The 13,647-nt window shown below is 32.0% G+C and overlaps 1 protein-coding gene across 1 annotated transcript in view; it reads left to right on the top strand.

Moving 5' to 3' along the window:
* Window positions 1-13,647, top strand: part of LOC127710253 (ubiquitin carboxyl-terminal hydrolase 19-like) — a 58,519-nt gene that overhangs the window by 22,864 nt on the left and 22,008 nt on the right. Inside the window, exons 15-20 of the mRNA XM_052216031.1 lie at window positions 2,492-2,602; window positions 2,859-2,942; window positions 5,419-5,513; window positions 6,558-6,618; window positions 8,681-8,796; window positions 9,333-9,476. Of these exons, the coding sequence (XP_052071991.1) occupies window positions 2,492-2,602; window positions 2,859-2,942; window positions 5,419-5,513; window positions 6,558-6,618; window positions 8,681-8,796; window positions 9,333-9,476 (611 nt within the window). The remainder of the gene's footprint in view (window positions 1-2,491; window positions 2,603-2,858; window positions 2,943-5,418; window positions 5,514-6,557; window positions 6,619-8,680; window positions 8,797-9,332; window positions 9,477-13,647) is intronic.

Below are 13,647 nucleotides of genomic sequence, written 5' to 3' on the forward strand. Positions count from 1 at the left end.
AACTTGTTTGCCTCAACCAAATGTTATGAAACTTATACACAATGCTTATTACTACATAATACAGATTAAGTACGAAATTTGGTGGCGACACTTTTTTTACCATTCTTGAGTTATGTCCCTATATAAACATAAAAATATCTGAATTTTTCGTTTCCATTCTCTAACTTTAGTTTGTCTCAACCAAATGTTATAAAACTTATACACAACCGTTCTAGAGTTATGCGTGTTTACAAAAAGAAAAATTGCTGAACTTTTATACGACCGCAAAATATTTTTTGGGATCGTATAATGGTATGATGTCGTCGTCATCTGCGTCGTCGTCCGAAAACACATTGGTTTCCAGACAATAACTTTAGTTTAAGTTTATGGATCTCTATGAAATTTTTTAAGAATGTTCAATACCACAAAAGGAAAGTTGGGATTGATTTTAGGGATGATCGCCCCAACCGTTTAGGAATTAGGGGCCCAAAAGGGGCCCAAAACAAACATTTTTCTAGTTTAATTATAATAACTTGTGTATAAGTATTTCGATTGCTCTGAAATTGTACAACAATGTTTAATAACACAAGTAGAAGGTTGGGATTCATATTAGGGGTTATGGGGCAAACAGTTTAGGAATTAAGGGCCTAAAAGGTAATTGCCTCAAACATGTAGGAATTAGGGGCCAAAGAAGGGCCAAAGACATGCATTATTCTAGTTTCCAAACAATAACTTGTGTTAGATGTGTATGGATCTCTCTGAAATTGTACTACAAGGTTCCATACTACAAAGGAAAGAATTGGATCGAGTCTTGGGGTAATTGCTCCAAGGGGGGATTCCAAAAGTCGCGGGGGGGAGGGTTCCAATTTTTTAAAGAATTTCATATTTTTTTCAAAAATTTTCAAATTTTAAATTTTGTAAAAGTTTCAAGAAGTAATCTTCAATTGCACAGTATTGCGCAATAGATTTGTAAGATCTTTTACCACATTTATTTTGTGTCAGAAATCTATATGATGTCAAAAATTTGATCACAATCAAAATTCAGACAGTATCAAGCTTGAATATTATATCCAAATTTGCCCCAACTGTTCAGGGTTCCACCTCTGCGGTCATATCAGGCTGCGCTCAGTGAAGCATTTTATTAGTTTCTGTTCTCTTCTTAAGTTAGCCTCAACCAAATGTTATGAGACTTACACACAATGCTTATTACCACAAAACTCAGATCAAGTTCAAATTTGGGTAGTGTCACTTTTACCGTTCTTCAGTTGTGTCCCTTTATAACTATATGATAGGCAAGGGGGGGCATCATCTGTGTCCACATGTGGACACTATCCACATTTATTTGCCTATTATTTTGAAAACTGCTATAAATAGAGAAATTCTGACAGGATCAAAAATGTTCAGAATGATGAGCTTTAACTTTTGTCCATTTATGTCAAAACTGTTAGATGACTTCTTATAGGAGTAATTCCCTTTAAATGACGAATTTTACCATTTTAAAAATGTTTACCCTTTTATCTCGAAAAATATCATCCATAGACAGAAACTTTAAATAGCAAAACTGATCAGCAAGACGATCTACAAATAAGTCAACCAGACCAAAGTTTGCAGACAACTCCTTATTATGTTATTGCCCTAATATCTTGAAAACTGTAGTAGATAGATAGAAACTTTATATAGCACAAATCTTCAGCAAGAAGAGATCTACAAATAAGTCGTCATGGTAGAAATCTTCAGTCGACTCGTTATTGGAGTTACCCTGTAGTGCCCTTTGATAATAATTTTTTACAGTTTTTTGCATTTTTTGCCTTTTATCTTAAAAACTATGGATAAAACTTTGAAAATAATAGATAGATAGAAACTTTAGAAAGGAAAAATTGTCAGCAGGATTAGATCTACAAATATGTCAACATGACTGAAATTGTCAGTTAACTCTTAATAGAATTGTTCCCATTTAATGATGATTTTTAATAAAAAGTTACCATAGTTGACGATGCAGGTGAGCGACACAGGCTCTTTAGAGCCTCTAGTTTAGTGAGACATACAACTTTCTGTTATATGTTTTTCATTAATTAAAATCTGACTGATGTGGACTGAATTATGGTGTTTAAATTGATGATCAAATTTATAAAATTTTATAATAAGAATGTGATGCTCTTAAAGATTTAGATATTCTGAAGTTTAATTTCCAATGTAAAAAAGACATAACAGAGTGAAAAGGAAATAATACAGTTTACTGAAGCATTTTATATTAAAAAAAAATATTTTGAATTGTTGAGTAAGCATATTTTGTGCACATTTTTAAACGCATGATGCATAATATAACAATGTTTTATCTAATCAAAGATAAACGTCTTTTACCTTCCAGTTCAGAAGATTCTGTACTTTTTCAGGGTTTTTTTTTTCTTCTATTTAAAGAAGTAGTAGTATTTATGATTATTTATGTAGTTGGCTATTTATGCTTGGAAATTTTATTGGAATTTTGACCATAGAAGATATTATTTATTTCTAGGTGTCCATAACATTTGATCCATTCCTGTATTTACAAGTACCATTACCAAAGAAAAAAAGATTAATACCTGTCATATTTATGTGGAAAGATCCTTACAAAAAACCAATACAGGTAAGATACTTTTACTTGCTTATAACTAACTAGCTTATCATAAGTGATTCTTGAAATCCAATTGAAAAAAGGCTTGAGAGAAGCATCTGTTACAAAGAGAAGAAAAAAATATTGAAAAAAAAATTGAGCAAAGTAAGATATTGATTCTTGGTAGGAAGAAGGATAGAGACCAATAATATAACATTTCATATTTCTTGATACTTGTAAGATTTCTAAATGTGGAAAGCTGGTATGTAAATGATTATTCCTTTTATAGTTAATACTACGTCTGCCTAAAGAAAGTACAACTCAGATGTTAAAAGATGCAGTATATAAAAAGACTGGAGTTAGTCCAAGAAATGTAAGTGTTTGTTCTTGTTTTGTATTTGTTCAATTCAGTTTTGTTTTTTTTGTTTTTTTCGGGGGGGTACTGGTAAAACAATTATATGATATGGTGTTTTATATAGATCAATGTTCATGTCCCCAAGTCTTTTCATTTATAATAATACTTTGTGCAAGGTATTTTTGTCCCCCGCGTAATGCGTTGCGGGGGACATGGAAATACTGGGCGTCCGTCTGTCCGTCCCGTCTTGTAAGCGCTCTCACAGGTACAATTCTTGCCAGATTTTTATTAAACTTATTCTATAGGTTAATATCAGCAATATCTCAGACAAGTTCTATCATGGTGGCCAATCAACTATTTTTAAAAGAGTTATGCCCCTTGGAAATATTAAATTTATGGAAAATGGCCTCTTTAGTGCTCTCACGGGTACAATTCTTGCCAGATTTTTATAAAACTTATACTATAGGTTAATATCAGCAATATCTTTCACAAGTTTTATAATGGTGGACATGGTGGACGATTGACTTTTTATACGACCGCAAAAATTAAAAAATTTTTGGTCGTATATTGGTATCACATTGTCGTCGTCGTCGTCCAAAGACAGATGGTTTCCGGATAATAACTTTAGTATAAGTAAATAGAAATCAATAAAATTTTAACATAAGGTTTATAACCACTAAAGGAAGGTTGGGATTGATTTTTGGGGTTATGGTCCCAACTGTTTAGGAATTAGGGCCAAAAAAGGGGCCCAAATAAACATTTTTGTAGTTTCCAGACAATAACTTGTGTTAAAGTGTATGAATCTCTCTGAAATCATACCACAAGTTTCCATACTACAAAGGGATGGTTAGGATTGACTTTGGGTTGTTGTTGCTCAAACCATTTAGGAATTAGGGGCAAAAAAAGGGAAAAAACAAGGGTTTTTCTGGTTCAAGGACAATTGAGACAATTTAAAAGCAGTGTAAGGGAGGTAATCCACAGTGTTTTATTACCTCCCTTACACTGCTTGTAAATTATGTATTAAGAAATGATGATTGTCTGAGATACTGACCATAAATTTTTTGGAATGAGGGAAAGGGGGAGGTGAAAAAAATTGGAGGGGGACAATCTTTCTCATTTCAGAAATCAGAAATTAAAAGAAAATTTCTTCAAATATTTGTTTTGGGGGGGTTAATATTCAACAGCATAGTGTATTGCACAAACGCAAAAAAAACGGGGTTAAATTTTTTTTTGGGGGGGGGTCAAAGTGTATTTCACAAAAGCAAAAAATTGAATATAAATTCAAATCATATAACCAATTTGAAGTTCTTTGACTACAGTTATTCTGTGTCAGAAACCTATTATGTGTCAAAAATTCAATTACAATCCAAATTCAGACCTGTATCAAGCATGAATATTGTGTCCATTTTGGCCCAACTTTTCAGGGTTGGACATCTGCGGTCGTATACAGCTGCGCTCAGCGAAGCAATTTATTCTAAAAGAGTTCTGCCCCTTGGAAATATTAAATTTATTGAAAATGGCCTCGTTAGCGCTCTCATGGGTACAATTCTTGCCAGATTTTTATAAAACTTATACTATAGGTTAATATCAGCAATATCTCGGACAAGTTCTATAATGGTGGTCGATTGACTTTTTTTTTAAAGAGTTTTGCCCCTTGGAAATATAAAATATATGAAACGCGGGGGACATTGGAACTCTGTTCTTTTATTTATTTTGACTTTATTATGTAATTTCTTTTGATAGCTTTTAAGATGCCATAACATCTATGTCCCTGTAGTGCATGAACAAATATTTCTTGTATCATACTGAACAGATTGCAATTTGAAAAAGTGGTATCACAAATACCTAAATTTTTTATTGGCCTATCTTGCAATTTGATACGGACAGTGAGGACTAGGAAAAGTCAGGACAGATTACTTTTTCTCTGTAGAAATGGTTTGTTTACTTCTGTTTTGGAAATGTTGTCTGCATTATCATTTACTCCACCAATTGTGGATGAGGAAATAAAGAAAAGAGCTTATGTGCACTAATGCAAAGCCACAAAGAAAATTATTATTTTCTAAACATATTTTTTCAGCTGAAGTCTCATAATAGTCAGTGTTTCAGCTGATGATGTGTAACAACAAAAAAGGCCACACAAAGATAATATTTACCCAAAGCGAAATGGTTTAATAACAAGTGAGAAATATGGATTGCTTGATATCACCTCTTGTTATTAAATTTCAATAATAACAATAAACTTGCCAAATGCTTGTTTATTATTTTATTGAAATTTATAGATAACTCATGTTTGTATCAAGCAATATCCAATACTCACTGGTTATAAAACCTATGATAATTATCCTTAAAAATATGAAGAACATAATGAAATTTCATAATATTGAAATTGAACATACACGTTATTACATCAATAATCAACTCAAGTTTTCCTTTGAAATCATTTTACTTACCATGAATCCTCATAGTATTTATTTTCAATTTTCCTTATTTGCAGATGCGAGTGTTTGAATCATACAAGAGTAAATTTTACAAGTTTTTCCAGAATGGTGATGATTTAAGTTCTATCCAGGCCAATGATACCATCATTGTGTGAGTTGTACAAGTATTTTAGCAAATGTAGAAATTACTACTAAATTTATACAATCATTTCACAAATGGAATACTATTTATGGAGATTGTGAACTAGTTCATTTGATATGAATTTCAAGTCATGAAATATGATATCTTTAACCATGAGAACATCATTACTTTAAAATAAGTTTTGTAGGTGTGATATTTCTCCATATTTGTACAAACTAATTGATGTTATACAGATGATTTTTTCAGTTAGTTAATTTATTATACCCCCGCTTTAAAAAAGTGGGGGTATACTGTTTTACCTCTGTCTGTCTGTCCTTCCATCCTATGAATATTTTTCGTCACGTCTTTCTCAGGAACTACATCATAAGGATTTTATACCCGGCTTTAAAAAATTGGGGGTTTACTGTTTTACCTATGTCTGTCCGTCCATCCGTCCCATGAATATTTTTTCTCGCATCTTTCTCAGGAACTACATCATAAGGATTTCTGAAATTTGGTTTCAGGGTTTATACATGTATAAGTCAGCTATACTGTGTGATGTGTTTTCAGATTCATCACTCAACAACTTCCTGTTTACCGAACACTTACATCATTTTACACATGACATCCAAGTAGTTGAAAATTTCGTCACATTTATCTCGGGAACTACATTACAAGGATTTCTGAAATTTGTTTTCAGGGTTTATATGAGTCAGCTATACCGTGTGATGCGTTTTCAGATTCATCACTCAACAACTTCCTGTTTACCGAACACTTACATTTGGGCGGGGGTATCATCAGTGAGCAGTAGCTCGCAGTTTCTCTTGTTTCAGCTATTTTGCTTCTTCAAATTTCTTTTACATTAAGAGTTGATGAACCTGTTGGGTGGAAGTATTTTCAAATCAGTTTTAACAATTTTCAGATAATTTTATTTCTATGCAAAATTATCCCTGGTATAATTTTACTGTGGAAAAATCATCAGATCATTTGCATTTGTCTTATTTTTTAAAGAAGTTTTTGATTACCAATTTTGAATGATTAACTAAGGATAACATTATTCTTGTTTTGTTTCAGGAGTGAAGTTTTATCACCTGAAGTAGCTGGAGAAAATGTATATGAAGTTTACATTTTACAGGTTAGCGTCTAATATTTTTAAGATTATTATCAAATACAGCACCTACATCTTATGTTGTAATACTCCCATATTATAACCTTATTAAATCGAGTAAGAATTAGAGAAAAGAATATATTGGCTAATCGGATAGGAATTTTCATGAAAATATTGTCAAAACCATGCACAATCGGATATTTTTAATGTTTTTCTGACATAAAATGAACCCAAAATCACTATCTTGAAGACAAGAAAATTTAGTTTTTTCTTAATAAAATGAACTATTTATTATTAATTTGTTGTCTTAATTCATTGTCTACCTTTGTTATGTGAATTATATGCCCTGACAGTTCAAATGGTTTGAATTTATAAATACAAGAGCAGTACTTTGGAAGAATTTTGATAAAACTTATTCACAGAATCAGAAATACAATTTTAGTTGAGCCTGCAACATTTATGTCTCGAAAAGCGAGACATAGCAATCCTAGATTACGGCATTGGCGGCATAAATATTGAGGTTCAGTCTGTGGCTTAAAGTTTACTTAGACATCAATTACTTTATCAAACCTTCATGGAGTTTTAGGAAACTTGGACAGAAGCTTGTTTATGACCAAAATACAGTATCCAGAGCAAAATTTTGAAAATATTTATTTTCGTTTTTCCTATTTTACTGATAAATGGACTTAGTTTTTTTTACAGTTAACATTCAGATTCCGTCTGAGGTTTTTTTACAGTTAACATTCAGATTCCGTCTGAGGTTAAAGTTTTTCAGTCATCAATAACTTTGTCAAACTTCATTGAATTTTATGAAATTTGGACAGAAGCTTCTTTATGACCAAATGCAGTATCAAGAGCAAAATTTATTGTCTATCTTGAATGCAGAGCAAGTTTACATATATTTTTTAAAGATTTGCTGGGAAACAGAGGAGTTCAGCGGTGTTTTGTTATTATGATTCTACCATAAATTTCAAATTGCTAAATTGCAGATGCAACTAAGTCCCTTGTTTACATAATGTGTAACCTCTTGAACCATGAGACGCAAACATTAACAGAATCTTCAGTAAACTTAAACTTGATGCATTACTATTTCATCAATCATGATTATCTTCATTATTAATCAAAATAAATTTAATTATTGAAAGAAATAAAATATTTAGCAAGTAAAATTTCAGCTTAGAGACTCTATAGCTATTTATAGCTTAATTACCTTACCTGTGATTTCACCACATATAAATGTAAATATTGATATTACTTTGTTTATGAAACAAATAAAGACAAACTTTGGATGGTAGATATTTATTCACATAAATATTTCAGTACATATGATTTATTTTAGTAGATTAAGTCAATTTATTATTGCAGAAGATTCAATGAATATACATTTATCGTCTAATTGAATATATTGGGTAATGGGATATTTTTTACTGACATTCTGGGTATCTATTTTGCCAGAGTCGACTGTACTTAAATCTTACAGTATATAAAAATAAGGAGATGTTGTATGATTGCCAATGAGAAAACTGTCCACCAAAGTTCAAATGAAGTGGATGTAAGCAATTATAGGCAACTGTACGGCCTGTATAGTCAGCTAGCCTGTATTGGTGTTGAAATAATAATTTTATTTTGCATCTACAGTTAATGATTGGTTTATATACTCTCAAAATTATTATTGTCCTGAATATCCTGAAAACTTCTCCACTAAGTATTAAGCAACCATTATTCAATCAATCTAAAAATTCTTGTTCAGTACTGTATTCAATTACATTTATATTTAAAGGACTGAGGATTTATTATATTTGTAGGAATACTGAATTAACATACATTTTCTTGGAATATAAAAAAAGTAACAAAGCTTAGAAATAGGTAAAAATTAAAGAACAATTCTATCAGGTTTAGTGCCATGTACAAATAAATCTAAAGGGCTTTCACTTATGCTGGAATGCTCAAAACTGAATATTTTGTGATAAATCGTGAATTTTGGACATAGCATGGTTGCAGTATAAAATATAAGTCTCATTTATTGCAAGAAAGAATTTCTTATTTAAATTGCTTATTAGATTTATTAAAATATATTTTCATTATACAGAGAACAGTCCTTCCAAGTCAGCTACCAAACAGATGTGCTTCTTGTAGAAGTTTATGTCCTGAAGGCAGTAAACTAAAACGATGCATGAAATGTTATAAAGCAGGATATTGTGATCAGTAAGTATTTACAAAGAAATAGTAGGCTGAGGGCAGTTAACTAAAATGATGCATGAAATGTTATAAAGCAGGATATTGTGATCAGTAAGTATTTACAAAGAAACAGTAGGCTGAAGGCAGTAAACTAAAACGATGCATGAAATTTTATAAAGCAGGATATTGTGATCAGTACGTATTTATAAAGAAACAGTAGGCTGAGGGCGGTTAAATAAAATGATCCTGAAATGTTATAAAGCAGGATATTGTGATCAGTAAGTTTTTACAAAGACCAGTACTCTGAGGGCAGTTAACTAAAATGATCTTGAAATGTTATAAAGCAGGATATTGTGATCAATAAGTATTTACGTAGAACAGTAAGCTGAGAGCACTTAACTAAATCGGTAATGAAATGTTTTTGAACCAGGATATTGTGATCATTGGTAATTTACGTTTGCTGCCATGGTTTTTCTTGACAGAGTAAAAGGGCACTCTAATGTCTTTTTAATTTCTTGAATCATTTTAATCATTTGCCTTATCAATATTGTTTGTTATTTCAGACAGTGTCAGAAAACCCACTGGCCATTACATAAGATGCACTGTAAACAATCTCCTGAACCGGTGGGTCTTCCTTTTGTTATCAGCATCTCAGAATCAAGAGCTACATTCTCCAGGATCTGTCAACTCATGGAAGCATATGCAAGGTAAAAGTAACTTTATTCTCTAGTGGTAACATGCATATTTGGACTTTTTATACGACCGCAAAAAAAATTTGGGGTCATATATTGCTATCATGTCGTCCGAAGACATTTGGTTTCCGGACAATAACTTAAGTTTAAGTGTATAGATCTCTATGAAATTTTACCAAAAGGTTCAATACCACTAAAGAAAGGTTGGGATTGTTTTTTGGGGTGATGGTCCCAACCGATTAGGAATTTAGGGTAAAAAAAGGGGCCCAAAACAAGTATTTTTCTAGTTTCAGGACAATAACTTGTGTATAAGTATATTGATTGCTCTGAAATTGTACCACTAGGTTCAATACCACAAGTCGAAGGTTGGGATACATTTTGGGGGTAATTGTTCAAACCGTTCAGGAATTGGGGACCAAAAAGTGTCTAAAACAAGCATTTTTCTAGTTTTCAGACCATAACTTGTGTTTAAATGTATTGATGTCTCTTAAAATGTACCACATACTACATTTTACAAAAAGAAAATTTACTTCAAATGTTCTTTTTTTTGGGGGGGGGGGGGGGGGGGGGTGAACAATTTTTTTTTTCTTCCAAGATTTCAGAAATTGTCAATTTTCCAAAGAAAAATTGGGGGTCACAATTACTAATTCTTTGTATATAGTCTGAAAACATATTTACTAAGTATTGCGCAACAACACAGTGTATTGCACAAAAGCAAGAAATCTTCAATTGAATATAAATATAACCAATTTTAAGTTCTTTGACTACATTTATTCTGTGTCAGAAACCTATAATGTGTCAAATATTTAATAACAATCCAAATTCAGACCTGTATCAAGCTTGAATATTGTGTCCATTTTTGCCCCAACTGTTCAGGGTTGGACCTCTGCGGTCGTATCCAGCTGCGCTTGGCGAGGCAGTTTATTAGATTTATTTTCAACTGTCAGAGTCAATTTCAGACTTTTTAGACTTATATTTTATTGTCATTAGAGTGTGATCATAAAATATTTGATGAATTTTGTTTCTGTTTTCTGTACTTGTTATTATCTGTGTTGCCAGAGGAGAGAGCAGGTTTTGTAACTGCTCCACTCTTTCAATCATTATTCACATTATTCAAGTTTTGCACAGTAATTGCACACATATTAATGATAATGTGTTCCTCCTTTTCTGGACAAATTTTTCTCAAGTCCCCCATGTGTTTAATTTTTCATTGGAAGTGATATAGGAAATAGTTTTCATTCAACATTATTTTGAATATTGTTTAGTGATTGCACAAATGTTGAAGGTGTTTACCTTTTTATAATGGACAGATTTGAATTATTTTTTCACAGTTTTCCAATGTGTGGAACTTAGTAATTTTTGTCAATGGATGATATAGAAGGTATCAGTTTGTGTTATGTGTAATTCCAACAGTTTTCCATCAACATTTATTAAACTTTGCATTTTGGACCAAATAGAGAATTTTTTTTTTTTCAAAATTGTCATATTTTTTTGTATTGCACTGAAGTTTTTTAGAAAAAGAAATAATGGTGATTTGCTGGTTTTTGTCGAGCCTTCGACTTTAGTCGAAAAAGCGAGACATAGCGATCCTACATTCCGTCGGCGTCGTTGTCGTCGGCGGCGTCCACAAATATTCACTCTGTGGTTAAAGTTTTTGAAATTTTAATAACTTTCTTAAACTATCCTGGATTTCTACCAAACTTGGACAGAAGCTTGTTTATGATCATAAGATAGTATCCAGAAGTAAATTTTGTAAAAATAAAATTCTTGTTTTTCCGTATTTTACTTGTAAATGGACTTAGTTTTTCTGCCAGGAAACAATACATTCACTCTGTGGTTAAAGTTTTTAAAATTTTAATAACTTTCTTAAATTATCCTGGATTTGTACCAAACTTGGACAGAAGCTTGTTTATGATCATAAGATAGTATCCAGAAGTAAATTTGTTAAAAAAAAAATTTCATTTTTTCCGTATTTTACTTATAAATGGACTTAGTTTTTCTGCCAGGAAACAATACATTCACTCTGTGGTTAAAGTTTTTAAAATTTTAATAACTTTCTTAAACTATCCAGGATTTGTACCAAACTTGGACAGAAGCTTGTTTATGATCATAAGATAGTATCCAGAAGTAAATTTGTTAAAAAAAAAATTTCATTTTTTCCGTATTTTAGTTATAATTGGACTTAGTTTTTCTGCCAGGAAACAATATTTTCACTCTGGTTAAAGTTTTTAAAATTTTAATAACTTTCTTAAACTATCCTGGATTTGTACCAAATTTGGACAGAAGCTTGTTTATGATCAAAAGCTAGTATCTAGAAGGAAATTTTGTTAAAATTTGTACCTATTTATCCGTATTTTACTTATAAATGGACATAGTTTTTCTTCCAGTTAACATTAAATACAGTCTGCAGTTAAAGTGTTTAAAACATTTATTAGATTCATAAACTTTCCTGGATTTATACCAAACTTTGACAGAAGCTTCTTACAATCAAAAGATAGTATTTAAAGGAATATTTTTATTGATTTTTTTTCCTCATTTTTGTTGAGCCTGTGATTAACAGCAAAAGTAGGCGAGACACTGGGTTCCGCGGAACCCTTACGAATTTTTCTCATTGAATGGTGTGTTTTATTAAGGTTGAGGTTATACATCTGAGTATTGCATGTTATTTAGATGTAAATTGAAAAACCCTACAGACCATACATGTCTTGCAATAATTACCTGACTGCAGTGCTACAAAGATATTAACATTCGTTAGTCTGAGAATTACCATTGGAAACACCATATTCATGAATATTGATTGATTACACCTTTGACAATTGATGGTATTCTTACACTTCAGAATTTCCAATCTTTATGGCAATAAATGCTGTTCTACAAATCAGCGCTGTGCTGTGCAGGTCTTGGTATTATTATTATACGACCGCAAAAAAATTTTGAGGTCGTAAATTGGTATGACGGCGTCGTCGTCGTCCGGCGTCGTCGTCCGAATACACAATGGTTTTCGCACTCTAACTTTAGTTTAAGTGAATGGATCTCTATGAAATTTTACCATAAGGTTCAATACCACAATAGGAAGGTGGGGATTGATTTTGGGGGTTATGGTACCAACAGTTAAGGAATTGGGGGCCAAAAAGGGGCCGAAAATAAGCATTTTTGTAACTTCCAGACATAACTTGTGTGTTAGCATATGGATCTCTCTGACATTGTACCACAAGATTCCATATCACAAAGGGTCAATGCTGGGATTGATTTTGGGGTTAATTGCCACAAAATTTTAGGAATAAGGGGCCAAAAGGGGGCAAAAAACAAGCATTTTTCTAGTTTCATGACTATAACTTGTGTGTAAGTGTATGGATCTTTCTGAAATTTTACTACAAGGTTCCATTTCACAAAGGGAAAGCTGGAATTGAGTGTTGTGGTAATTGCCCAAAACGTTTAGTAATAAGGGGCCTAAAAAGGGGTTTAAAATAAGCATTTTTTAGTTTCTAGACAATAACTTGTGTTCAAGTGTATGGATCTCTCTAAAATTGTATTACAAGGTACCATACCACAAAGGCAAGGCTGTTATTGAGCTTGGTTTGGGGGGAAAGGGGGGTGGGGGTGATGAATCATAAGGGGGGCCGGGGTAAAAAAAGGGGTAATTTTTTTTTTTCCTTTTATTTTTGTTTAAAATTTACATTTTAAGTTAGTTATTTTTTATCACGAAGAGAAAGTAGGAATTGAGTTTTGGGGTTAATTGCTCAAACATTTATGAATAAGGGGCCAAATATTGGTCAAAAATAAGGATTTTTTTAGTTTGCAACAAAAACTTGTGTTCAAGTGTATGGATCCCTGTGAAATTGTATTGCAATGTACCATACCACAAATTGAAGGTTGTGATTGAGGTGGGGGATGATGAATCAAAAGGGGGTTGAAAAAATGTGTGGGAGGTAGGATTTTTTTTTTTCCTTTTTTTTTCTTTAAAATTTTCCATTTAAAGATGGTTGTTTCAGATTTATATATGAAAGAAAATAATAATGATACGGTTATATATCATGAGGAATTGAAATTTAAAATTATGTATATTGGAAATTTAGGTTACATTGGAAAGTAATAATTGGCTTTGGTGGGGGGGGGGGGGGGGTGGTTATGGCTCTAATGTTTAAGGAATAAGGGGAAAAAAGGTTAAAAAACAAGGGTTTCCATT

Source organism: Mytilus californianus, unplaced genomic scaffold (genome assembly GCF_021869535.1).
Source record: "Mytilus californianus isolate M0D057914Y unplaced genomic scaffold, xbMytCali1.0.p SCAF_1, whole genome shotgun sequence".
Lineage (NCBI taxonomy): Eukaryota > Metazoa > Mollusca > Bivalvia > Mytilida > Mytilidae > Mytilus > Mytilus californianus.